At 35.6% G+C, this 27,781-nt stretch overlaps 5 protein-coding genes across 5 annotated transcripts; 4 read left to right on the top strand and 1 right to left on the bottom strand.

Annotated features, from left to right (window-relative positions):
- Positions 1-3,178: 3,178 nt before the first annotated feature.
- LOC141391556 (enhancer of split m5 protein-like) lies at positions 3,179-3,751 on the bottom strand. The gene has a single exon (XM_073964428.1). The coding sequence runs from the start codon at positions 3,749-3,751 to the stop codon at positions 3,179-3,181; it is 573 nt and encodes a 190-aa protein (XP_073820529.1).
- Positions 3,752-16,241: 12,490 nt separating this feature from the next.
- Positions 16,242-16,814, top strand: LOC141390372 (enhancer of split m5 protein-like). Its single transcript, XM_073963282.1, has one exon. The coding sequence runs from the start codon at positions 16,272-16,274 to the stop codon at positions 16,812-16,814; it is 543 nt and encodes a 180-aa protein (XP_073819383.1). The 5' UTR covers positions 16,242-16,271.
- A 3,579-nt stretch (positions 16,815-20,393) lies between these two features.
- Positions 20,394-20,929, top strand: LOC141390371 (enhancer of split m5 protein-like). Its single transcript, XM_073963281.1, has one exon. It carries the CDS (start codon positions 20,411-20,413, stop codon positions 20,927-20,929), a length of 519 nt encoding a protein of 172 aa, XP_073819382.1. The 5' UTR covers positions 20,394-20,410.
- Positions 20,930-22,494: 1,565 nt separating this feature from the next.
- LOC141390370 (enhancer of split m5 protein-like) lies at positions 22,495-23,007 on the top strand. The gene has a single exon (XM_073963280.1). The coding sequence runs from the start codon at positions 22,495-22,497 to the stop codon at positions 23,005-23,007; it is 513 nt and encodes a 170-aa protein (XP_073819381.1).
- Positions 23,008-24,510: 1,503 nt separating this feature from the next.
- Positions 24,511-25,035, top strand: LOC141390369 (enhancer of split m5 protein-like). Its single transcript, XM_073963279.1, has one exon. It carries the CDS (start codon positions 24,511-24,513, stop codon positions 25,033-25,035), a length of 525 nt encoding a protein of 174 aa, XP_073819380.1.
- The last annotated feature ends 2,746 nt before the right edge of the window (positions 25,036-27,781 follow it).

Here is a 27,781-nt window from a genome sequence, read left to right as displayed (position 1 = left end):
TCCAAATTGTCTGAAACACATTTCGTCCAGACATACTTGGGGTCTAAAACCATTATTTCGATGAGGCACATTTTCATCGTATCAAAGTGTATATACCCTCGTTAGCCTAAAGGCTGAGGGTATAAAAATATTTTTGAAAAACTAACTATTCTCTTTGATTGATAGGCTAAGAAGTTCCCGAACCGCCCTCGTATGAGGTATCCTACCATATTTAGCAGGCCTTCTATCTATAGAAGCCCTTTAGCAGGTTTTTTCTATACAAGCTCTTTATGAGGTCATCTATAGAAGACAATTATGAGATCTTCGATCTATAGAAGACCTTTATGAAGTCTTCGGTCTATAGAAGACCTTTATGAAGTCTTCGGTCTATAGAAGACCTTTATGAAGTCTTCTAAGTAGAGCGGAGCTTTAAAATATCTTCTATCTAGAGAGAAACTTTATGAGCTCTTATATCTAAAGAAGGGCTTTGTAAGGTACTCTACCTAGAGAAGACCTTCATGAGGTCTTCTATGTTCTATAGAAGCCCTTTATAAGGTCTTCAATCTATATAAAACCTTAGGATGTCTTCTATCTACAAAAGACCTTTAGAGACTTTTTTTGTGTTCCGTCTATAGAAGACCATTAAGAATTCTTCTTTCTATCGAAGACCTTTATGAGGTCTTGCATCTAAAGAGTGTCATTTATAAAGAAGCAGACCTTTAGAAGTTTTTCCTATTATAGAATACCTTTATGAGGTCAGCTATATAGAGAAGACCTTTATGAGGTGTTCTACCTAGAGAAGACCATTATTAAGTCTTCTATCTACAGAAGACCTTTTGAGGTCTTCCATGTTAAGACGACCTATAGGAAGTCTTCTATGCCAAGAAGACTTTTAGGAGGTCCATGTCAATAAGACATTTAGGAGTTCTTCTATCTATAGGAGGTCTTTAGTATGTCACCTATATGTAAGATCTATAGGACATATTCTATCTTAAAAAGTCCTATAGTAGGTCTTCTATCTCAAAAAGTCCTCTAGGAGGCCTTTAGGAGGTCTTCTAAGAATAAAAACCCTATATGTGCGGTCTTCTTTCCATAGAATACCTTTATGAGATTTTCTATGAATAGAATACCTTAATGAGGACTTCTGTCGATAGAAGACCTTTAGAAGGTCTTCTGTTTTTAAAAGACCTTTAGATTTCGGCTTTATACGGAAAACGTTTAGAAGGTATTCTGTCTACAGATGACCTATGGATGTTTTCTCTCTTAAGGAGGTATTTTGTATATAGAAGACCTTGATAATGCCATTAGTCGTATGATGCTCATCTATCTACAGAATACCAAATGGATGCGTTTCTGTCTATAGAAGACCATTAGAAGGTCTTCGACTTTTTAGATGATCAATGGAAGGTTGTCTGCTTATAGAAAACCTTTAAAAGGTCTTCTGTGTATACATGACCTACGGAGGGTTTTCTGTATTTATAAGACCCATCGAAGGTTTTCTCTCTATAGTAAACCTTTATGAGGTCTTCTATCTACAGAAAACCTTTATTATGTCGCCTGTCTATGAAAATTGTCCTCTCTAAAGAAAAACTTTCGACGTGTTCTATCTGTAGAAGACTTTTAGGAGTTATTCTATTTATGGAACATCTTTAGGAGGTCTTCTATATATACAAAAAATTCCAAAGACTTCTTTCTATAGAAAATCGTAGGTTGTTTGCCATCTATAGGATACGTTTTTGGACAATAAAAACCCCTTAGATTTCATCCTAAATCTCTTCTTTTTCGTCACAGAACACTCTCTATTATCTCCTGTACTTACAATACAATGAAATCACAACGGTCTTTTTCGTTACATTTCATTGCACGTGCATCATTCCTGAGTTTTCTTTGAACCTGTACTTTTTTACAGTTTCAAATGACCATAGAGCTGAACACTTGTTCAGTACGTTGTTGAAACCAAGCCTAAACTCAAAACAATTCCAAAACTCACCCCTAAAACAATATCCACACAATAGAAGATGAGATGAAGCAGGTAGCAGAGATTTTTCATGCAACTCATTGCATCCTCCAGAGCAGACAGAAGAACAAGTACAGTCTGACACCCCAAACAAAAAAATTGTGAAGCGGCGGCAATCAGACAAGTGCAGCCGAATGATGCTGGGGCAAGGCAATTAAAGAAGAACAATGAATTTATGATGGGGACATTGAGAAGTATTTAATCAGAGATTGTTGATTTTAGTTTTTTTACTTATTATGACAAAATCATGTTGGGGTCTAAGTGAAAAGTACAGCCGAATGAAGCTCGGGAACCGTTATAAGAACGTTATAATTATGTGGAACAATTTGAAGAGTTTAATCACAACGAGGACAGTTATGACAATGACGAAAACAATTAGAACGGTTTAAATACAGAATTAGTTTGTCTTATTATGGCACGATCATTTTGAAGATTTTTTGAGTTTATTTTTATTTATCGACCACTACGAAGTTTTTAACGAAGTTTTTAAGTAGAGGTTATGAGGCAAGTGCAGCCGAATGAAATGGGGACAGTTATAAGAACGGTTGATCGTAGAACAATGCTGACAACTATTAGAAGAGTTAAATCACAGATTTTAGTTTTTGTCTCTTTTTTTGGAGATTTCTCACTTCAATTCACTTTTGAGTAGTGGTGAATGGTAGATATATTTTGGTTGTTTTTTTAATAATTTTTTTGTTTTGTTTTTTTTTTTTTTTTTTTTTTTGAAAATGAAAAATTGATTTTATTTTGAAAAAAAAAAGTTTTGATTTTTTTTGAAAATAAAAGACTGGTTGTTTTTGTTTCTCATTTAAATTGTTATATTTTTTAAATATTTGATTTTCTTAAAACTAATTTTACACAATAATTTATGCTAAAAACCTAACCTAAAAACACAATTTGTTAAAGCTTTTGAGTTTAATAAATTTAATTTTGTTGTTGTTACATCTTAAATTAAATACAAATAAATCTAAAAAACTTCCTACTAAAATTCCTAATAAAGCCAAGTTTGTTTTTGTTTCTATCACAGAAGAAAACTCCTAACATTGAATTAAATATTTGTTCACATGCAAGGGGTGAAATTAAGGGGGGTTGAGGGGGGAAGACACAATTAATTATGCGTTTAAAGCTGTTGGTTACGTTGATTACTTAAAACTATTAGCCAGCGTTGTTGCTGACTTCTTTTTACCACGGACGCCACACGGAAGAGTTGCTGGAGATCGAGCTGTTGGGTGAGCCTTGAGATGATTGCTGTTCTTCACTGTCACTGCTGTAGCCTGAGGATGCTGGACTCAAGGGAGCCGCCTTAATGTTGACTTTGTTAACTTCGGCCACTTCATCTTTGACCTTGGGTACTGAGGTTTGTTGCAGCAAACGATTGAACTCGGCGCCCAAATGGGTCATTACAGCCTTGCCAATGTTGATATTGACACCAGGAGTGCCAGCCATGACACGAGAAACTTCATTGACAGCATTCATGTAACCATTGCGGAAACTGTCCATTGGCACCATGGCAGGCAGTTGTAGTCCTGTGGTTTGTTGTGGTTTCACCTGAGTCTTCATGAATTCCAAGGCGGATTCTAACATCTCAGCTTTGTCCATGCGCAAAATGGCATCATTGCCCTGGAATTCGGCAACCAATTCTTTGAGGGCATCCAGGCACTTGTTCATGCGGGCACGTCTTTGCCGCTCCAATAAAGGCTTCTTTACTTTGAGGTAATGTTCAGTTTTGGAAACGAATTCTGTTTGAGGAGCCATTTTTTTGTGAGGAACTGTACGTTTTCTTTTTTCGAAAAAGAATACAAAAAACAAATAAACAACGACAAGGAGAAGTTGTTTTTTCTAAGGAAGACTAAATCGAAATGATGCTGTTGTCCCAGAGAGTCATGGCTTTTATACCTCAGCATCTCTTTGCTGCTCTGTCTGCTGTATGTGGGTCTTGTAAAACCAAGCAAGAGAAAACCTGGCTGAGAGAAACAGGATAAGAAAAATCAAAGGAACTTGTAAAGTGTGGGAATGTTTTTGAGGACAACAACAAAATCAAATGGCAGGATGATGACGATGATGATTGTCTCAGAGCAGGTAGCAGGTTTTTACGTCTGATCCTTGTACAACACAGACTCCAATGTGTATAGGCGGACGGACAAAGACCTTTAAAATCATTGTTAGAATAGTTTTCTTAAAGGAAAAAAGTGATCCTTTCTGGGAGACGACGATAAATAATAGGCTTGAATTTTTGGATGATGGGAAAAAGATTTTTCCCACAGTCAGAAAATTTCTTCTCCTAGAATAAATAAAACTATTGTAAAGGTATAGAATTCTCTCGTTATCCTTATGGCCAAAAGGATCTTGTCAAAATAACTACAAGAAAATGATAAAGAGCAGCAATACCACATCCATTATTAGAATAGGATGAAGATAGGATGCAGACAGACAGCCAGAATTATGGCTCATAATCAGACCACTAAAGTATAGAGGCAGCCAGCCATCAATCCAGCCTACGACAACCAACCATAACGAAAGTAATTCATTCCCCATGTAGTATGTCTGTCTGTTGAATATTTTCCACTTGGACTGATACCGATGTTGATGATGATGACGATGATGATGGCTGGCTTTCAGAAACGTGAGAAACAATTTTGTCGTACGTTTCCCACGCGATGAGAACACCTGCCTTTATTTTTTCCTGCTTCTTGGCATAACCGCATCAGCATAAATACGTATGCTGAGTGTGCGTTACGTGTGTGTGTTGTGTGTGCTTATCTCTAATAAGAGCCATAAAAAGCTGGGAGCTCCTTAGCCATTGCATGTCCACATGAATGAAGCTGCTGCTGCTGGGTTATGGGAGTTGCTTGTACAAACAACAACATCAGTGGCAATGTGCGCATGATAATACTGATGTTGAGGACGACAATGATGATGATGGTGGTTGGGGCCAGTGGTAGTGCAACTTTAAGCCTACAAAGACACGAGCTTAACATGCCCAACTTGTCATGATGACAAGCAGTAGGGGGGCAGGCACTCCTCATTCATTTTTCTGGCCACAACAACGACGAGGGGCAGGCGCTCATCATTCATTTTAGTGGCCACAACAACGACGAAGATGATGATGAGATGGTGTTACTGCTTACCACATGTCCATAAAGCCTACTGCTGTTACGCACCACAAACCAAACCAAACAACCAACCAACTAACCAAGTTAGTAATTCATTGTATGCAATCAACTAAGCTTGCTCTCCCGGATGTGGCATAATCTCACTAGTTGGTGGCAACTTGTTGTTCTTTTTGTAAACAACCGGCCAATAAGTTTAGGCACCCAGGGGTATGCAGAGTTCAAGTCTTTCAACTCTTCCACTGGCAACTGCAAGCGCATGTTTTTCTCACGATCGTTGAGTCAAATAAGAATCACATTCTGAACACGTATTCTCTGTACTGTACCTCTACTCTGTGGCATGGTCTCTCATACGCTCTTTGTTACCAACTTCATTCATGTCCATTGCTCATTCCAGGCACACTCTCAGTGCAACCAATCAACTTTGTGTGTGTGTGCCGCACACATTCGTTTAGCACGCTCTGTGACGTATGCCCATGCAAGTACAGTAGGTCGTATAGATTTTTTATAGGATGGATAAGGAAGGCCCGTGTAATTGGTATTTTATAGAAGGTTATTCCGTGGGTGTTGTATAGATATTGAGCCTTCAATATACCCACTAAAAACAGAAGACCTTTAATGAATCTTCTACGCATATAAGGTCTTGAAAGGGTCGGTAGAAACGCTCATTCCCCTGGAAAGGGTCTATAGTAGCACCGTTTCTAATGGAAAGGATATATAGAAGCACCGTTCCCCCTTGAAAGGGTCTATAGAAGCACCCGTTCCACTGGAAAGGGTCTATGGAAGCATCCTTTCCACTGGAAAGGGTCTATAGAAGCACCCTTTCCACTTGGAAAGGGTCTATAGAAGCACCCTTTCCACTTGGAAAGGGTCTATAGAAGCACCCTTTCCACTTGGAAAGGGTCTATAGAAGCACCCTTTCCACTGGAAAAGGTCTATAGAAGCACCCTTTCCGCTGGAAAAAGTCTATAGAAGCACCGTTTCCACTGGAAAGGGTCTACAGAAGCACCCTTTCCACTGGAAAGGGTCTATAGAAGCCCTCTTTCCACTGGAAAGGGTCTATAGAAGCACCCTTTCCACTGGAAAGGGCTATAGAAGCACCCTTTCTTTTTTTATAGAAGCACTCTTTCCACTGGAAAGGTTCTGTAGAAGCACACTTTCCACTGGAAAGGGTCTGTAGAAGCACACTTTCCACTGGAAAGGGTCTGTAGAAGCACACTTTCCACTGGAAAGGGTCTATAGGAGCACGCTTTCAACTGTAGAGGGTCTATAGAAGCACCCTTCCCACTGGAAAGGGTCTATAGAAGCACCCTTTTCACTGGAAAGGGTCTATAGAAGAACCCTTTTCACTGGAAAGGGTCTATAGAAGCACCCTTTTCACTGGAAAGGGTCTATTGAAGCACCGTTTCCACTGGAAAGGGTCTATAGAAGCACCCTTTTCACTGGAAAGGGTCTATAGAAGCACCGTTTCCACTGGAAAGGGTCTACGGAAGCACCGTTTCGACAGGAAAGGGTCTATTGAAGCACCGTTTCCACTGGAAAGGATTTATTGAAGCACCGTTTCCACTGGAAAGGGTCTATAGAAGCACCCTTTCCACTGGAAAGGGTCTATAGAAGCACACCTTCTACTGGAAAAGGTCTATAGAAGCACCCCTTCTACTGGAAAAGGTCTATAGAAGCACCCCTTCTACTGGAAAAGGTCTATAGAGGCACTCTTTCCACTGGAAACGGTCTATAGAAGCACCCCTTCTACTGGAAAAGGCCTATAGAGGCACACCTTCTACTGGAAAAGGCCTATAGAGGCACCCTTTCCACTGGAAAGGGTCTATAGAAGCACCCTTTCCACTTGGAAAGGGTCTATAAAAGCCCTCTTTCCAGTGGAAAGGGTCTATAGAAGCACCCTTTCCACTGGAAAGAGTCTATAGAAGCACCCTTTCCACTGGAAGGGGTCTATAGAAGCACCCTTTCTACTGGAAAGGGTCTATAGAAGCACCCTTTCCACTGGAAAGGGTCTATAGAAGCACCCTTTCTACTGGAAAGGGTCTATAGAAGCACCCTTTCCACTGGAAAGGGTCTACAAAAGCACCCTTTTAGTGGAAAGGGTCTACAAAAGGACCCTTTTAGTGGAAAGGGTCTATAGAAGCACCCCTTCTACTGGAAAAGGTCTATAGAAGCACCCTTTCCACTGGAAAGGGTCTACAAAAGCACCCTTTTAGTGGAAAGGGTCTACAAAAGGACCGTTTTAGTGGAAAGGGTCTATAGAAGCACCCCTTCTACTGGAAAAGGTCTATAGAAGCACCCTTTCCGCTGGAAAAAGTCTATGGAAGCACCGTTTCCACTGGAAAGGGTCTACAGAAGCACCCTTTCCGTTGTAAAGGGTCTATAGAAGCCCTCTTTCCACTGGAAAGGGTCTATAGAAGCCCTCTTTCCACTGGAAAGGGTCTATAGAAGCACCCTTTCCACTGGAAAGGGCTATAGAAGCAGCCATTCCATTGGAAAGGGTCTATAGAAGCACCCTTTCTTTTTTTATAGAAGCACTCTTTCCACTGGAAAGGTTCTGTAGAAGCACACTTTCCACTGGAAAGGGTCTGTAGAAGCACACTTTCCACTGGAAAGGGTCTGTAGAAGCACACTTTCCACTGGAAAGGGTCTATAGGAGCACGCTTTCAACTGTAGAGGGTCTATAGAAGCACCCTTCCCACTGGAAAGGGTCTATAGAAGCACCCTTTTCACTGGAAAGGGTCTATAGAAGAACACTTTTCACTGGAAAGGGTCTATAGAAGCACCCTTTTCACTGGAAAGGGTCTATAGAAGCACCCTTTTCACTGGAAAGGGTCTATTGAAGGACCGTTTCCACTGGAAAGGGTCTATAGAAGCACCCTTTTCACTGGAAAGGGTCTATAGAAGCACCGTTTCCACTGGAAAGGGTCTACGGAAGCACCGTTTCGACAGGAAAGGGTCTATTGAAGCACCGTTTCCACTGGAAAGGGTCTATAGAAGCACCCTTTTCACTGGAAAGGGTCTATTGAAGCACCGTTTCCACTGGAAAGGATTTATTGAAGCACCGTTTCCACTGGAAAGGGTCTATAGAAGCACCCTTTCCACTGGAAAGGATTTATTGAAGCACCGTTTCTACTGGAAAAGGTCTATAGAAGCACCCTTTCCACTGGAAAGGGTCTATAGAAGCACACCTTCTACTGGAAAAGGTCTATAGAAGCACCCCTTCTACTGGAAAAGGTCTATAGAAGCACCCCTTCTACTGGAAAAGGTCTATAGAGGCACTCTTTCCACTGGAAACGGTCTATAGAAGCACCCCTTCTACTGGAAAAGGCCTATAGAGGCACACCTTCTACTGGAAAAGGCCTATAGAGGCACCCTTTCCACTGGAAAGGGTCTATAGAAGCACCCCTTCTACTGGAAAAGGTCTATAGAAGCACCCTTTCCACTGGAAAGGGTCTATAGAAGTACCCTTTCCACTGGAAAGGGTCTACAGAAGCACCCTTTCCACTGGAAAGGGTCAATAGAAGCACCCTTTCTACTGGAAAGGGTCAATAGAAGCACCCTTTCCACTGGAAAGGGTCTATAGAAGCACCCTTTCCATTGGAAAGGGTCTAAAGAAGCACTCTTTCCACTGGAAAGCGTCTATAGAAGCACCCCTTCCACCGGAAAGGGTCTAGAGAAACACCTTTTCCTCTTTAAAGGGTAGATTGAAGTACAATTTCCTCTGGAAAGGATCTTTTGAAGCACCCTTTCCTCTGGAAAGGATCTTTTGAAGCACCCTTTCCTCTGGAAAGGATCTATTGAAGCACCCTTTCCTCTGGTAAGGGTCTACAGGAGCACCCTTTTCTCCGGAAAGGGTCTATTGAAGCATCCTTTCATCCTATTGAAGCACCTTATCCTCTTGAAAGGGTCTATTGAAGCATCCTTTCATCCTATTGAAGCACCTTATCCTCTTGAAAGGGTCTATTGAAGCACCCTTTCCTCTGGAAAGGGTCTATTGAAGCATCTTTTCCTCTTTAAAGGGTCGATTGAAGCACCCTTTCCTCTGGAAAGGATCTATTGAAGCACCCTTTACCTTGGAAAGCGTCTATTCAAGCACCCTTTCCTCTGGAAAGGATCTATTGAAGCACCCTTTACCTTGGAAAGCGTCTATTCAAGCACCCGTTTCCCCTTGAAAGGGTCTATAGAAGCACACTTTCCATTGGAAAGGGTCTATAGAAGCACCCTTTCCACTGGAGAAGGTCTATAGAGGCACCCTTTCCACTGGAAAGGGTCTATAGAAGCACGCTTTCCACTGGAAAGGGTCTAAAGAAGCACCCTTTCATCGTATTCCGTGTCACGTGGGTACCTTTTTTTATTTTGGTTTTTTTTCTTATGTAAAACGGAAAAACACACGAAGCCTGCGTGACACGATCTTTGATTGGAGATTTTCCAGTGTGTCTTCAAGCATTTGAGAATCTTTAGGTAGTCATTCATGGCTTGGAAATAAGGTATTCCGTGTCACTTATGTATTTCTTTTTTAACTTTTTTGTAGAATTGAAGCGCGTACGATGCCCGCTTGACAGGATCATTGATTGCAAGAGATTCATATTTTCCCCAATGCGTCTTCAAGCATTTGAGTGCTTTTGGGTAGTAGATCTGAATCTGCAGACATTTCTTCAAAATTTTGAGCATTTTGAGCCCATGAGTAAGATACGAATGAACAGATTTTATTCCGTGTCACGCGGGTACATTTTTTGCCTTGGGTTTTTCTTTAGGTAAAATTCAAACTGAACCGAAGCCTGCGTGACACGTTCATTGATTGGAGATTCATATTTTCTCCAGCGCGTCGTCAAGTGTTTGAGAGCTACAGATATTTTTCGGAGTACAGATATTTTTTTCAAAATCTTCAGCGCGGAACAATTGACTACTGCACCAAGCAACATATTTTATTTCGTTTCACGCGGTACATTTTTGCCTTGAGTTTTTCGTTAACTAAAAGTGAAACAGGTTCGAAGCCCGCGTGACGCGATCATTGATTGGAGATACAGATTTTCTCCAGTGCGTCTACAAGCATTTCAGAGTTACAGATACATTCTTAAAAATCTTTAGCGCGGAATAATTAACTACTGAACCAATGATCAGCCCAGGAATAAGAAATGAATGAAGAGATTTTTCCGTGTCGAGCGGGTACATATTTTGCCCTGGTTGTTTCTTTAGGTAAAATTTAAACACTCGCAATAGAAGGATATTCATATTTTCTCCCGTGCGTCTTTAGGCATTTCAAAGCCTTTGGGAAATCATTCAGAGTTACAGATATTTCTTCAAAAACTTCACCGAGGAACAATTGACTAATGAACCAGTGATCAGCCCATAAGTAAGAAATGAATGAACAGATTTTATTCCGTGTCAGTCGGGTAATTTATTAGGTAATATTAAAAAACGCAAGAAATCCGCGTGACACGATCTTTGACTGCAGGAGATTTATGTTTTATCAGGTGCGTCTTGAAGCATTTGAGGGTCTTTGGATAGTCATCCAGAGATATTTCTTCAAAATTTTTAGCACGGAATCATTGACTACTGAACCAGCCCATGAGTAAGAAATTAATGAACAGATTTTACGCAATGTATTCCTCCTTGCAGACATCTGAATAAACGAAAGAAGAGGTAGGATAGCTCGAGAGCTCCAGCGTGCATTGGAAATGTTAAGAATCTGCTTAAAACTTACATAATGGATATCACTCCTCTCAGCTGAATGGAGTGAATGCCTTTTAAAATCTCCGTGGCACTCGGGTAAATTTTTATGCTTCGGGTTTTTTCTTTGGGTGAAATTGAAACACGCACGAAACCTGCGTGACACGATCAGTGGGTCTTCAAGCTTTTTAGATCCTTTGGGTAGTCATTCAGAGCTACGATATTTCTTCAAAAGTGGAACAATTGACTACTGAAGTAATGGGCAGCCCAATAATAAGAAATGAAAAGATTTTGAGCAACCTGTTTTTGGCTTCAGGAAGCAGAATAAACGCGAGAAGAGCTAGAATGTCACGAAAGTTCCAGCGAGTATTGCAATAAAGTGGCGGACGGGAAACTTCATGTCGTCTCTGAAGCTACCTGTTTCTTTAATCTGGGTTTTACCATAGGTCTTTTAGTTTGAGCGCAACCAAATTAGTTTCCACAGATTCATTCTTGATAAGCACGGTCCAGTATTCACAACCCTCAAGGTGTTTGTCAAAGTACATGTTCCATTTCTGCTGATAAAGCGTACTTACCAAGTACACCTTTACTCGAACAGCTTCCTGGAAGATAGCCTTGTGGACACGTTCGTGTCACGCGAGTTACGTCCCAACCCTTCCCCCTTGACTAAAATTAAATTAAATTCATTTATGTCTACCTAATGTAGCGAAAAACAAAAGTCTCAAATGAAATTTGAAACTTTTGTTTTCGTTCCCACATTCACAGACAGTCATTTAATGCAGCGCAAGCAAAAAGCCTTCGCTACATTAAATGACAAACTAGTAAAAATATGATTTTTAAAATTAGTCTTAAGACCAACGTTGGAAATAAAACACATTAAAAATCAAAACCGTGTTTTTCTAATTCCAATTCAACTGGCGCAGTCGGGACTGTTTTATTCCGAAGAATAAAACAGAAAAAAATCTACGTTCGGAAAAATTAAAATAAATAATAAAAATAAATAAAATGACAATCATTTTAAAGATAAGGAAAAATTAAGTGAAAAAAACAATCTTAAAATAAATAATACAAACAAATAGTAAAATAAAAAATTGTAACGTTAGAAAAAAATAAAATATATATAAACAATAACTAAAAGAAAACAATTTTAAATAAATTTAAGTGATAATAATTTAAAAGCTAAAAACAATAAAAATTTTAATCTAAACAACTTGAAATATATTGAAAAAAAAACAAATATAAAAAATGTTCTCTACTAAGATTAATAATCGCGACATAAATTACATAAAATTAATAATTAGAATGCAGGAAGAGATAATCCAACAAGAGCAGCAGCAATTGAAGCAACAACAACACCAAATACAACAACATCAACAACAAATGGAGCAGCTGCAGCAACAAATAAAACAGCAACAAGTGCAACAACAAACAAAACAGCAACAAGTGCAACAACAAATACGACAACAAGTACAACAACAAATACAGCAGCAACCACAATTAGAAGAAGAACAGAAACAACATCAAAAGAACAAGAATTCACTTTTTAAGCCTAAACCTGGATTTGGCAAAAGTTCAAACAAAAAGGAAGATATATATCCAAGTATATAATAAGAATTTTTATTAATTCAAAAGTTATTAATAAAAATAGATAAAATACTAATAATATTAATCAATATTCGATAAATATGAATAAATACAGACAAGAAAATTCTCAAAAGAAAGGTTATAAATATATGTATGAATTGATTGATCACTCAATTAATTGAATTTCAGTAAATTATATATATTTACACATATCAATTTGTACTTAATAGCTATAAAATATGATTTTATTACAAAATAATATAATGAAAAAACTAATGAAATTACCAAGAAATAATTGTTATGGTATATTTCTAAAACATGTTTTTCTTTATAGTATTGTCCTCTTAAGAGTGACCTCCAAATATATGTACTAACAAAATGTTGAAAATGTACTTATTATTTCAATTCTAAAGGTTCAATGTCAAATAGAGACACAACCAAAATATTCAATTAAAATTGTCTATTTCTATTAAAAGTTGGGTGTATTCCTCCAAAGAGTGAAACCCCTATGACTTTACATACAGAAATAAAAAAGGCACAATTAAGAAAACCATATTTCTATACAAAATTTGAAGAATGTTTTTATAAACTAACATATTTATGTTCATGTGAATAAAATAATAAACATGAAAGAAAAAAGGAATAGTAAAAAAAAAACAACCAAAAAATATGTAATACATCAATAAAAGAAGTAAATTTTAACAATTTTAATTTTATATAAATGTTGAATAAATATACAATTCTATGCTACAAATTTAATAGTATTCAATTTCTCAATAATACATAAATATGAAAAAAAATCCGAATATAAAATTCACAAAAAAAGTTAGTCATAAAGTTTTCAAATTACAATTACGATTGAGATTGAACGCCAAATCAAAACATTAAATAAGGAATTAATGCATAGCCTAAAACAGCACACTTTAATTTGTTAATGAAATTTATTCTGAAAATAAAATAAAGTGCTGTGTAGTTATATAGGTTATGATGTACACTAACACCACTGAAGAGTACCCAATTCCTAATATGTTTTATATTAGGCAAATTTATATATTTCCATAATTTGGCAAAGATATTTAATCAAATAATATAAAATAATATTTATAATAAAGATTATAATAGATAATAAAAACAATAAATAAAAAATAAAAATAATAATACTAACAATACAAATAATAATAAAAAATATATAACAATAAAAATAATAGCAATGAATAATAATATATAATAATAAAAATACAAATAATAATAAAAATATATAACAATAAAAATAATAACAATGAATAATAAAATAATTATATATAATAATAAGAATACAAATAATAATAAAAATATATAACAATAAAAATAATAACAATGAATTAAATAATAATAATAATAAAAATAATAATAATAAAAATTATAATAATAATATAAAATAATAATGAAGAATATAAAATTAAAATAAAAACAAAAAAACTAAAATAAATGGTATAATAAAAAATATATATACAATAAAAATAATAACAATAAAAAATAGTTATAAGAATAATAATAATATATACTAATAACAATACAAAAAAATATATAATAATAACAATAAAAAATAAAAATAATAAAAATAACAATACAAATGATAATAATAATAAAAATAGTAATAAAAATAATAATAATAATTATAATTATAATAAAAAATATATACTCATAACAATAATAAACAACAATTAATAATAAATATAATAATAATAAAAAACAAGTAAACTAAAATAAAAAGTATAATAATAAAATATCATAAAATTTATATATTCCATACAACTGTACCATTGTTTGGAAGACAACTTCTCGTCCCTTGGGTCTGAAGATTCAAGAGGATTTATTGTCAATTTTTGCTTTTAAAGTACTTGTTTGGGACGAATTTCAAGCCTGAAGGTAGAATTACCAAACAAGGAAAATATCAGGGTACTTTTTAGCTGAATTACCACCAGCCAAAAACAATTTAATCGTTTTTGAGTTACCACTGATAATCAAAATTTCTGGGTTGATCCTCTTAAGAGTGACTCCCAATTGGCTTCAATTATAGAATGCCAAATGACAATGAGAAGGAATAATCAAACATTGGGAATTGTGATTGGAGCTAAAAAAAATATTTAATAAAAGCAAGATACATATAAGGAAAAAATTATGAATACAATAATAAAATCGTAATACTGCTTAATAGAATTATGTAAAATGATATAAATATCGGAAAAAACTTAAGAATAAAAATGGTAACTAAAACCCAACTTAAAAATTCAAAAAAGGTAATGATGCCATAAATTAAAATATAATGTTTCTATTTAATAGACAAAAATTATAAAATTATGAAAAGCCTCTAAAGAACAAAATATAAAAGTCACAAGAAAAAATTATCTTGAATTGGCTTGAATCAATGTTAAATGAGATTTTTGTTATATATATACCTATATATACAAAGCGATAACAATATCAAACAATAAATAAAGAGTCACAAGAAATTATGGAACTTGAGTTGACAAAAAATTGATAAAAAGTAGGTTCATGTTTAAATGAAATGAGTAAAATACTCTACTTTATAAAATTGATAAATACATACAACAATGTATGAAACTTAAAAATAATAAAAACTTAACACTATATATTGTTACTACTAATAAAAATAATATTACCAGTGTAAAAATAATATTGGCAAATATTAAAATAAAACTCTAAGAAATATAAAAATAGGAACTTATGTAACAATTCTAAATTAAAATGACAAAATTGTCTTAATAATTACAAATGCTGTATTAATAAACTTTAAATGTATAATGATTTTGCTTTATATACATAATTAAAAAAAAAAGAAATAATAAAAGAAATCCAGGAGTATTTCTGGCAAGGGGTGGAGGAGTTACGTCCCAACCCTTCCCCCTTGACTAAAATTAAATTAAATTCATTTATGTCTACCTAATGTAGCGAAAAACAATAGTCTCAAATGAAATTTGAAACTTTTGTTTTCGTTCCCACATTCACAGACAGTCATTTAATGCAGCGCAAGCAAAAAGCCTTCGCTACATTAAATGACAAACTAGTAAAAATATGATTTTTAAAATTAGTCTTAAGACCAACGTTGGAAATAAAGCACATTAAAAATCAAAACCGTGTTTTTCTAATTCCAATTCAACTCGCGTGCTTTGTATGTTTTTATCAAATCATATATCACAGGCTACTTACACATATTTCAAATTGCGTTTTCATGGAAATTAGAAGAGAAAGAGGCGCGAACGAAAGACGTTCTAGAATTTTAGCTTCTAATTTGGTACGATCGTGTCACGCGGGCTGTTTAGTTTATTTGTAACATACAGAAAGAATATCTTTGACAGTGGTGTAGATAAAGATACTTATGCCAAATTTGGTTCAGATATAGAAATACATCATATAGAAATAAATATGTTTCAGCCGACTTCAAACTTATAAAATAATAAGTACGCCAAACATGAAGAATTAGCGTGGTAATCAATTGGCGACTGCCCGGTCGGCTTGCTTTTATATTTACCTCCATACATTTAATACCATCAAACATGTTTAATATATGTCGATCGTTCTCAATGTGTTTCTATTTGCTTTACAAATCAAACATTGTACATCAATACAATACGACCCATGTTACTTTTAGACTCTTCAATCGGGTTATGCACTCACAAAATACGCTGCTTTGTTTTAAGGGTTGCATTTGCGTGAGTTCTGTTTGCTGTACACGTTGTTTACTCACACTCTTTTCCGACAAAATCTAACCAACTGAGCAGCTCAGATTTTTCTAACCAACCAACCGGTAGACAGAGTATAAATAGCCGGCACTTGCAGCAATCACTTATCATTCTCATTGTAACTAACAAACAAGACACAACAGTCAAGTTAACAAAACTCCAGCTATGGCTCCACAAATGGAATACGTTTCAAAAACTCAACATTACCTCAAAGTGAAAAAACCTTTGCTGGAACGTCAAAGACGTGCACGCATTAACAAGTGTTTGGATACGCTCAAAGAATTGGTAGCCGAATTCCAAGGTGATGATTCAATTATGCGCATGGATAAGGCCGAAATGCTTGAATCGGCTGTGGCTTTTATGAAAAACCAAGTAAAGAAGTCATCGTCGTCGTCGCAACAAAGCACGATGGATATGGTGCCCATGGATTCTTTCCGTCATGGTTATATGAATGCTGTTAATGAAGTATCGCGTGTTATGGCTGCCACCCCTGGTATGGATGTCCACATTGGCAAGGCTGTTATGGTCCACTTGGGCAGTGAATATAATCGTCTACTGCAAATGTCAAGCATTTGTCAACAGAAAGAGGAGGAAGAAACTTGTTCCGCTCCCATGTCACCAGCTTCATCAGGTTATCACAGTGATGATTGTGAGGAATCCTCCAGTGCTGCTGCTCCAGTGTATTCTAACGTATGGCGGCCATGGTAAAACATCAAGGGTCAGAGAATTTGAGAAGAAATCAAAAGCTTTAATTTGAATAAGACTATAGAAGACTGCGATATATATTTCACTGTGATAGCCAATTATTTAGTTTTAATAACTTAAAATGTTAATGTGTAAGATAAAAAACAACAACAACAAAAGCTTTAATAGTTTGTAAGAAAATAATAGTTTAATATAAAAACAGTTTGAAAAGAAACAAAAAACATTTTTTATTATTTTTATAAAATGGGGAAAGGGGTTTGAGAGATGTTTTATACTATCTATGTATGTAGTAAAACAATTTCATCACATTGTGACTTGGGGGCACAGGTTACCAGAAACCTTTAAAGTTATGCACTCTTGGCATCTTCGAAATAAACATTTGGGAGAAAGTGAGAAAACTCACGGGGAATTTACGTTCTGAATAACCACCATTATCAATATAAACTCCTTGTGAGTTTTGTCACTCTGCCGTACCAACTTAAAGGAGAGAGTGAGAAAACTCACGAAGAATTGATATTCATGATCGGGATGAAAACAGTCTTATGGCTTACCATTATGGGAGAATGAAATTTAATGGAATTTGTGTATATACACTTTCATACGGGCAAAATGTGCCTCGGTCCACTCTTTCGGGTACCACCCTCACAAAATATCAGTATAGGGCCTGCTCTCGAATCGCTTCTATTTTTGTTGTAACCACTTGCATTCATTGCCCTCTATAAGACGTTATAAGTTTCGTCTGGGGCAAGTCCATACTTCATAAGAAAATAGCCTGAAAGTTGCAAAAAAAACCTGTCACCCCGTGTGTAGTGGTTGGAGCGCAAGATAACTCTCGGACTGATCTGCCGATTTGGTCCAAATTATGGGATTCGTAATATTTTGTCCAAACTTAGTTTAAGTTCGAAGATAAGCAATATCAATCCACTCCTTCAGGTACTTCCCCCCACAAAAGTTCAAAAATGTCCGGAAAAATTGTGCACATGATAACTCTTTAAGGGAGTCGCCGATTTGGTCAATACTTTACACATCCTAATATATATACCAGATATAGATCAGGTTCGAATATAGACTATATTTGTCCAATCCTTCGGGTAACTCGCACACAAAATTTCGGATACGTTTACTTTAAGACCTGCTCTCGGATCACTTTGATTTTTGTTGAAGCAACTTGCATTCGCTGCTTCAAATGCGACGGTAAAATTTTTTTCAGAGGTAGGTCCATACTTCTTGAGAAAACAGCCCGAAAGGTGTAGAAACCACCTATGTCACTATGTGTAGTGGATGGAGAGCACGAAAACTCTCGGATTGATCAACCAATTTGGTCCAAAATGTGACTTTTGTCCAAACTTAGTTTCAGTTCGAAAATGAGCAATACCGGTTCCCAATATTTAAAAAAATGGTATGCACAATATCTATTGTACGGGGCAATCAATTTACCTTCTGGCCCATATCGGTCCTCTCCTTAGGTACTAAGTGCAGTTTAGATTCTTTTCGAAGATCCTTTGGAAATGTAAACCGATGCTATTCGTTGTAGTCCTGTCCCGTGAATTTTTTCACTTTCTCCCTTAAGTTGAAACGGCGGAAAGACAAAACTCACGAGGAATTTTCGTTCAGAATAACCCCCAATATTTTTGTATTTGGGGAAAAACGTCTAAACGAAATATTGTTGGTTATGTTTTAGGGAACCATAGTGGTGCTGTAGAGTATGTCCCCATGCAACACATAAGGTCTACCGTTCAATTTCTGATCCGAACATCTCATTTTCCTCAGTAAAATCCTAACCACAAAATACCGGCTATAAAACTTCTCTAAAAATCGCATGGAACAATTTTTCGACAAATTGTTCTGACGATAAAAGGATCCTCAATATCAATAAGCTAAAAATAGATTATGCCCGCAATAAAAGTAAATTATGCTCCCACTCTATTGTATACAAGGCCTCTTATGTGGTCTTCTAATATAAATGAGGTATTTTATGAGGTCCTCTATTCTACAAAAGGTCTCTTATGAGGTCTTCTATCTCATACAAGGCCTCTTATGAGGTCTTCTATCTCATACAAGGCCTCTTATGAGGTCTTCTATTGGCCTCTTATGAGGTCTTCTATTGTACAGAACGCCTCTTCTAACGTATTGGAGGCCTCTTATGTGGTCTGCTAATATAAATGAAGTCTTCTATTGTTAAGAAGGCCTCTTCTAATGTACTGAAGTTTGTCTATTATGAGGTCTTCTATTGTACATAAGGCCTCTTCTAGAGTATTGGAGACATCTTATATGGTCTTCTAATATGAATGAGGTCTATTATGAGGTCTTCTATTTCTTAGAAGGTCTGTTATATTGTATAGGAGGATTCTTATGAGGTCTCCTATTGTGTGCAGAAGGCCTCTTCTAATGTACTGTAGGTCCTCTTATGTGTTCTGCTAATAGAAATGAGGTCTATTATGAGGTCTTCTATTGTACAGAAGGTCTCTTATGAGGTCTTCTATCTCTTAGAGGACCTGTTATATTGTATAGAAGGCCTCTTATGTGGTCTGCTAAAAGAAATGAGGTCTGTTATGAGGTCTTCTATTGTACAGAAGGTATCTTATGAGGTCTTCTATCTCTTAGAAGGTCTGTTTTATTGTATTGAAGGCTTCTTATAAGGTCTTCTATTGTATACAAGACCTCTCATAAGGACCACTTATGAGGACTTCTATTGTATTAAGTAAATAACAGAGTCTGGAATATCAGGTCGTCTATTAGAAGGCCTTTTAGTTTTCTATAAAACTATCTTCAAGTTTCCTTCAAAAATATGTATATTCCTGTCTTCTATAAGAAGACTTTTTGGCGATTAAGAAAATCTAATATCCTACAAGATGACATACTATCCGACTTTTGTGAGAAGACTTTCCCTTATTCTATAAAAAGAATTTTTCACATTTCATGAGCAGACCGACCTTTTGAACTTCTTTGCGAAGATACATTAGATATCTATTAAGAGACAATGGCCCTAGAAATTCTGCACTTTACCGTATATACGACGACCGTGATCTCTACAAAACCCGCTATAACATATTGCCATATTAACCAAATAAGGAAAAAATCGAAACCGAAAGGGGTTTGCTTAAAAGGACATTTTGTTTCTGTTAACCATTGGTTATAGACTTTATTAAAAAAAATTATCTTAGAATCAACTATCCCCTAAGCAAATTAAATGTAAATTTAGATCGCCACAATCCGACACACAAAAACACTTCAGAAATTCCCACACAAAACAGCGCCAACAACAGTTGCATTCTTCTGCAAAACCTTAAAGAAGGATATGATGGAATTACAACACACATTGTTTTTATTTACACTGGCCTCAGCCGTTACACACTCTCCACACGTACTACGTTCCATCTGCTTAACATTCCCACGCTTCGAAACACCAGCAATCGAGTAGAACTCCCAAACAACCAGCTACAATTTTAGGGGTTGTTTTAATATCGTATGACTGTGTATAAGAATTTCCCTTCACCTTTGACTCGGAGCTATAAAAGGCTGATGATATGGCTAACTAGACATCATTCTCATTTCAACTTCCAAGATAAACACATCTCACAAATTTACACAACACAAAAATGGCTCCTCAAATGGAATTTGTCTCAAAGACTCAACATTACCTTAAAGTCAAGAAACCTCAATTGGAACGTGAAAGACGTGCTCGCATCAACAAGTGTTTGGATACTCTCAAAGAATTGGTTGCAGAATTCCAAGGCAATGATGCCATTTTGCATATGGATAAAGCTGAAATGTTGGAAACTGCCGTTAACTTCATCAAGAGTGAAGTGCGTAAACCAAAAGTTCCTGCTACTCCTCAAATTCCCATGGATTCTTTCCGTTATGGTTATATGAATGCTGTTAATGAAGTTTCTCGTGTTATGGCTGCAACTCCGGGCATGAATTTCCAATTGGGCAAAGCTGTTATGATTCACTTGGGCTGTGAATACAATCGTTTGTCCGAGATGAATACACCCCTAACAACAACTGAAGTTTGCTCTACTCCTATGTCTCCTGCTTCTTCGGGTTATCACAGTGATGAAGATATTTCACCAGCCGCTTCACCAGCTCCCGCTACCCCCGTTTGGCGTCCTTGGTAGATGTTTTAACTGACTACCTTTGAAACATTTCTTCAAGAGCTTTAATTGCAATATTCGATAACTGTGATGCTGTGATATTCATCAACTCTTCAACTGCGATAATCAAACATTAATTTTAAGATAATATTAAGAAAGAAAAATATGAAAACGAAAAGCTTTATAATTTGTTAAACAAATACACAATTATATTTTAAATATAAAACAAATATTTATAAAACAATTTATTGTCTATTATTTTTATTAAATGCAGAATGGGTTCCATGTGGATATTTTCATATCTTCTCAAGTATATAAGAACAATATTACAATTGAAATATCCATCGGAAGTTTGAATCTTTGGAGAATGGGATTTAGAAAATCAAAGACAATGAATGATACAGTTAGATAACAGAGGTTTTAAGGTTCAAATAATCCTCTTGAATGGCTGTGACAAAATATGAACATTCATATATGAAGCCGTCTCTAATCTAGAAATAATTAAAGCAGAATATTCTATTCTAGTTTCATCGATGTTTCAAATGGACCTACCAAAGAAGTTCAAAAACCAATATTATAGGCCTTTACTATAATATGTGTCCCTGAGATATCCAAATATATGCTTTGAAATGCTGAATTTGAAGGGATTTCTGTTTTAAAAAAGTTGTATAAACGTTACTTTTGTAGTCCATGTCATATAGAAGTAAAAACACAATTTTAGATATCGCAGAAAAGGGGAGTGATTATGAAGCTCTGTGTTTTGTGCTTTAATATGTGTGGGTCCACCTTTGTTAATGGGGTAAAAGAAAGAGCGCAGGTTAATCCGTTTATTATTCTATCTTTACAGGTTATTCGTTTCTAAACCATTACTTAAATTAAAAAAAAAGCATTGACCTCGCTCTCCATAGAACTACCAAAGAAGTCCATAGCCATCAAACACATAGAAACTTTCGAAATAATGCTGCTGTTAGTCACTTAAAATTTCATAAAGGGATACGATTGAACTTGTTAAAACCGGATAGAGAGCTTCGAAAGCAGTACAATTGAACAAGTTTTTATCCAATGGACCTGGACAGTTGGACAGTTATCGCTTTATGCTTAACCCTCTGACTAAGAACCCCATTAACATTTTACGAGATTTTAGCAAAATTATTCTTCAATCAAATATCTGTGTAATAAGTGTGTCAATAAAATCATAAACCTCACTTCCACCAATCCTTAACAAAATGATTTTAGAAAAATTCCCACACATAACAGACAAAAATAGTTGCATTGTTCAACAAAATCTTTAAGGATATCAAGCAACAACGCATTCTTATAATCAGCGGCCTTAGTCCTTACACACTCTTTACACGTACTATGATCCATCTGCTCAACGTTCCCACGCTTAGAACACAGGCTATCAACTAGAATTTCCCAACAACCAGCTCAAATATATAGGGGTTGTTTTAACCTTGCATGGCTACGAATAAGAATTTCCATCCACCTTTGACTCGCAGCTATAAAAGGCTGATCATATGACCAACTTGACATCATTCTCATTATAACTTCCAAGAGAAACACATCTCACAAATTTACACAACACAAAAATGTCTCCTCAAATGGAATTTGTCTCCAAGACTCAACATTATCTTAAAGTCAAGAAACCTCAATTGGAACGTGAAAGACGTGCTCGCATCAACAAGTGTTTGGATACTCTCAAAGAATTGGTTGCAGAATTCCAAGGCAATGATGCCATTTTGCATATGGATAAAGCTGAAATGTTGGAAACAGCCGTTAGCTTCATCAAGACTCAAGTGCGTAAACAAAAAGTTCCTGCTACTCCTCAAATTCCAATGGATTCTTTCCGCCATGGTTATATGAATGCTGTCAATGAAGTTTCCCGTATCATGGCTGCCACTCCTGGCATGAATGTCCAATTGGGCAAAGCTGTTATGATTCACTTGGGCTCTGAATACAATCGTTTGTCCGAGATGACTACACCAGTAACAACAACTGAAGTTTGCTCTGCTCCTATGTCTCCTGCTTCTTCGGGTTATCACAGTGATGAAGATATTTCACCAGCCGCTTCACCCGCTACCCCTGTTTGGCGTCCTTGGTAGATGTTTTAACTGACTACCTTTGAAACATTTCTTCAAGAGCTTTAATTCAATATTCGACAACTGTGATGCTGTGATATTCATCAACTCTTCAAATGTGATAATCAAACATTTATTTTAAGATAATATTAAGAAAGAAAAATATGAAAACGAAAAGCTTTATAATTTGTTAAACAAATACAAAATTATATTTTAAATATAAAACAAATTTTTATAAAACTATTTTTTGTCTATTAGTTTCGTTAAATGCAGAATGGGTTCCATGTGGATATTTTCATATCTTCTCAAGTATATAACAGCAATATTACAATTGAAATAACCATCGGAAGTATGAATCTTTAGAGAATTGGATTTAGAAAATCAAAGGCAATTAAAGATACTGTTAGATTACACAGGATTCAAATAATCCTGTTGAATGGCTGTGACTAAGTACGAACATTCATATATGAAGCCGTCTCTAATCTAGAAATAATTAAAGTAGAATATTCTATTCTAGTTGCATCGAAGTTTCAAAATCGTCCTACCAAAGAAGTTCGAAAACCAATATTATAGGCCTATAAATATACGTCCCTGAGATATCCAAATATCTACTTTGAAATGCAAAATTTGAAGGGATTTCTGTTTAGAAAAAAATTATAAATGTAAAAAGGGGAATGATTATGAAGCTCTGTGTATTGTGCTTTATTATTTGTGGGGTCACCTTTGCTAATGGGCTAAAAGAAAGAGCGCAGGTTAATCTGTTTAATATTCTATCTTTACAAGATATTCCCTTCTGAACCATTACTTAAAGTAAAAAGCATGGACTTCGCTCTATCACAGAATTACTAAAGAAGTCCATCAAACACATAGAAACTTTCAAAATAATGCTGCTGATATTCACTTGCAATTTGATAAAGGGATACGATTGAACTTGTTAAAACCGGATAGAAGGCTTCGAAACCAGTACAATTGAACAAGCTTTTATCCAATGAACCGATCAACTTTTCACTTGAATTATGCTTATGCATATAACCCTCTGACAAAGAACCCAATTAACATTTTACAAGATTTTAGCAAAAATATTCTTCAATCAAATATCTGTGTAATAAGTGTGTCAATAAAATCTTAAATCTCACTTCCACCAATCCTTAAGAAAATGATTTTAGAAAAATTCCCACACATAACAGACAATAAGAGTTGTATTGTCCTACAAAATCTTTAAGGATATCAAAAACAATAACAACACATTCTTATGATCACCGGCCACAGTCTTTACACACTCTCTACACGTTCTATTATTCATCTGCTCAACGTTCCCACGATCCTAGGACACATGCTACCACGTAGAATTTCCCAACAACCAGCTCACATATTTAGGGGTTGTTTCAACCTTGCATAAGTACGAATGAGTATTTTCCAGCCACCTTTGACTCGTAGCTATAAAAGGTCGATCCTCACAACAATTAGACATCATTCTCATTTCAACTTCCAAGAGAAACACATCTCACAAATTTACACAACACAAAAATGGCTCCTCAAATGGAATTTGTCTCAAAAACTCAACATTACCTTAAAGTCAAGAAACCTCAATTGGAACGTGAAAGACGTGCTCGCATTAACAAGTGTTTGGATACCCTCAAATCGTTGGTTGCAGAATTCCAAGGCAATGATTCAATTTTACACATGGATAAAGCTGAAATGTTGGAAACAGCCGTTAGCTTCATCAAGACGCAAGGACGCAAACCCATAGTTACTGCTACGAGTACTCCTCAAATTTCTATGGATTCATTCCGTCACGGTTATATGAATGCTGTCAATGAAGTTTCACGTGTCATTGCTGCAACTCCAGGCATGAATGTCCAATTGGGCAAAGCAGTTATGATTCACTTGGGCTCGGAATACAATCGTTTGTCTGAAATGACTATACCAGTACCAACAACTAAAGTGTGCTCAGCTCCAATGTCTCCTGCTTCTTCGGGTTATCACAGTGATGAAGATATTTCACCAGCCGCATCACCAGCCCCTGCTACTTCCGTATGGCGCCCATGGTAGATGTTTCAACTGACTACCTTTGAAACATTTCTTCAAGAGCTTTATTTGCAATATTCGATAACTGTGATGCTGCGATATTCATCAACTCTTCAACTGTGATAATCAAACATTAATTTTAATATAATATTAAGAAAGAAAAATATGAAAACGAAAAGCTTTATAATTTGTTAAACAAATACACAATTATATTTTAAATATAAAACAAATATGTATAAAACTATTTTTTGTCTATTACACTGTGTGTAATTTTTTGAGTCATGTTTTATTAACCATATTCTGACTCCACAGTGTGATAGAACACCAAAAATGAGAAGACACGTGTTTCGCCGTTTTTCCCTATCTCATCAACTTTCGCGGTTATAGGCCTCCAAAGGTTTGAGGCTTTGATGTAAAAAGGGTCATTTGGTCAGGACTATATCTTTCAAACCGTTGGGAAATTTGAATTTATCTCAGAGGCAAATTGTAGCTCTTGTCTTTAAGAACAAAAATTGTGAACACATATAACCAATCAAACTTCATCTGCAAGGCCAAAATCGCCATGGTCAAATTTCTTTTAAAATTTTTCTCGGGTTTTGGTCTGCAGCTATCAAACCGATCAAATTTGAAGCAAACAACCAATTACAAAAATGTCCCTCAGATCTCAATAATCATCTTTCTAGAATATACGAACTCTGTTGAAATGGATCTTAATGGCCAAAATAGCAAAACAATTGCGATATTTTTCCTCTTTTCTTGGCTTCTGCTCCATAGATACTAAACCGTTCAAAATTCAAGAAAACAATCAACCACAGTAGTGTAGCAAAGGCATCAGTAAACAATTTTCTGCAACATGTGAAAAGTCTATAAACGGTCCTTAATGGTAAAAATAGGAAATATCTTTTAAAAATATCCAATTTTTATACTTTTTCTCCGACTCTGGGCCAAAGATACGTAACCGCCCACAAATCAAGGATACCGTCAACTCCAAAATGTACCATAGATTTCAACAAACAAGTTTCTAGAACAAATGAAGATTCTAGGAACGATTCTTCAAGCTCAAAATTCGATTTTTTTAGATCATTCTTTCCTGTTCAGGTCCGTACATAACAAACCTTTCAAATTTCCTTGAGTTTTTAACAGTTTGTTATTTCCAAACGTAAGCAGGGGATATGTTAAAAAAAATTTAATTGTTCGTGAATTTCAGCATTAGGAATCATTCCTAGAATTTTCATATGTTCCAAAAAGTTGTTTATTGAAATTTTAGGTACATTTTTGTGGTTGACGGTATCCTTGATTTGTGGGCGGTTACGTACCTTTGGACCAGAGTCGGAGAAAAAGTATAAAAATTGGATATTTTCAAAAGATTTTTGCAATTTTTACCATTTAGAACCGTTCATAGACATTTCGCATATTCCAGAAAGTTGTTTATTGATGCCTTTGCTACGCTATCGTGGTTGATTGTTTTCATGAATTTTGAACGGTTTAATATCTATTGATCAGAATCCTAGAAAAGAGGATAAAAATCGCAATTGTTTTGCTATTTTGACCATTAAGATCCGTTTCTACAGAGTTCGTATATTCTAGAAAGATGTTTATTGAGATCTGAGGTTCATTTTTGTAATTGGTTGTTTGCTTCAAATTTGATCGGTTTGAAAGCTGTACAACAAAACTTGAGAAAAAATTTAAAAGAAATTTGACGATGGCGATTTTGACCTTGCAGATGAAGTTTGATGGGTTATATGTGTTCACAATTTTTGTTCTTTAAGACAAGAGCTACAACTTTGCCTCCGAGTTAAGTTCAAATTTCTTAACGGGTTGGAAGATATAGTCCTGACTAAATGACCCTTTTTACATCAAAGCCTCAAACCTTTGGAGGCATATAACCGCGAAAGTTGATGAGATGGGGAAAAACGGCGAGACACATGTCTTCTGATTTTTGGTGTTCTATCACACTGCGGTGTCAGAATATGGTTAATAATTTTCGTGTTGCACAGTGTTATTTTTATTAAATGCAGAATGGGTTCCATGTGGATATTTTCATATCTTCTCAAGTATATAACAACAATATCACAATTGAAATAACCATCAGAAGTTTGAATCTTTGGAGAATGGGATTTAGAAAACCAAAGAAAATTAAAGATACAGTTAGATAACAGAGGTTTTAAGATTCAAATAATCCTGTTGAATGACTGTGACAAAATACGAACATTCACAATTTTAGGTATTGCAGAAAAGGGGAGTGATTAGTTATGAAGCTCTGTGTTTTGTGCTTTAATATGTGTGGGTTCACCTTTGTTAATGGGGTAAAAGAAAGAGCGCAGGTTAATCAGTTTATTATTCTATATTTACAGGTTATTCGCTTCTAAACCATTACTTAAATTAAAAAAAAGCATTGACCTCGCGTTTGTCAGAGATGACTACAACAATGCCAACAACTGTCTCCTGCTTCTTCTGGTTATCACAGTGATGAAGATATTTCACCAGCCGCATCACCAGCTCCCGCTACTCCTGTATGACGTCCATGGTAGATGTTTCAACTGACTATCTTTGAAACATTCCTTCAAGAACTTTAATTGCAATATTCGATAACTGTGATGCTGTGATATTCATCAACCTTTTAACTGTGATAATCAAACATTCATTTTAAGTTTAGATTAAGAAAGAAAAATGAAAACGATAAGCTTTATTATTTGCTAAACAAATACACAATTATATTTTAAATATAAAACAATGTTTTTAAACATAATCTCACGTCTATCAATTTCCT

The sequence above is a fragment of the Musca autumnalis genome, unplaced genomic scaffold (genome assembly GCF_047663935.1).
Source record: "Musca autumnalis isolate F117 unplaced genomic scaffold, ASM4766393v1 scaffold_1, whole genome shotgun sequence".
In the NCBI taxonomy this organism is placed as follows: domain Eukaryota; kingdom Metazoa; phylum Arthropoda; class Insecta; order Diptera; family Muscidae; genus Musca; species Musca autumnalis.
Note: the sequence above shows the minus strand (reverse complement) of the source record. Positions and strands in the feature narration are given on the sequence as shown.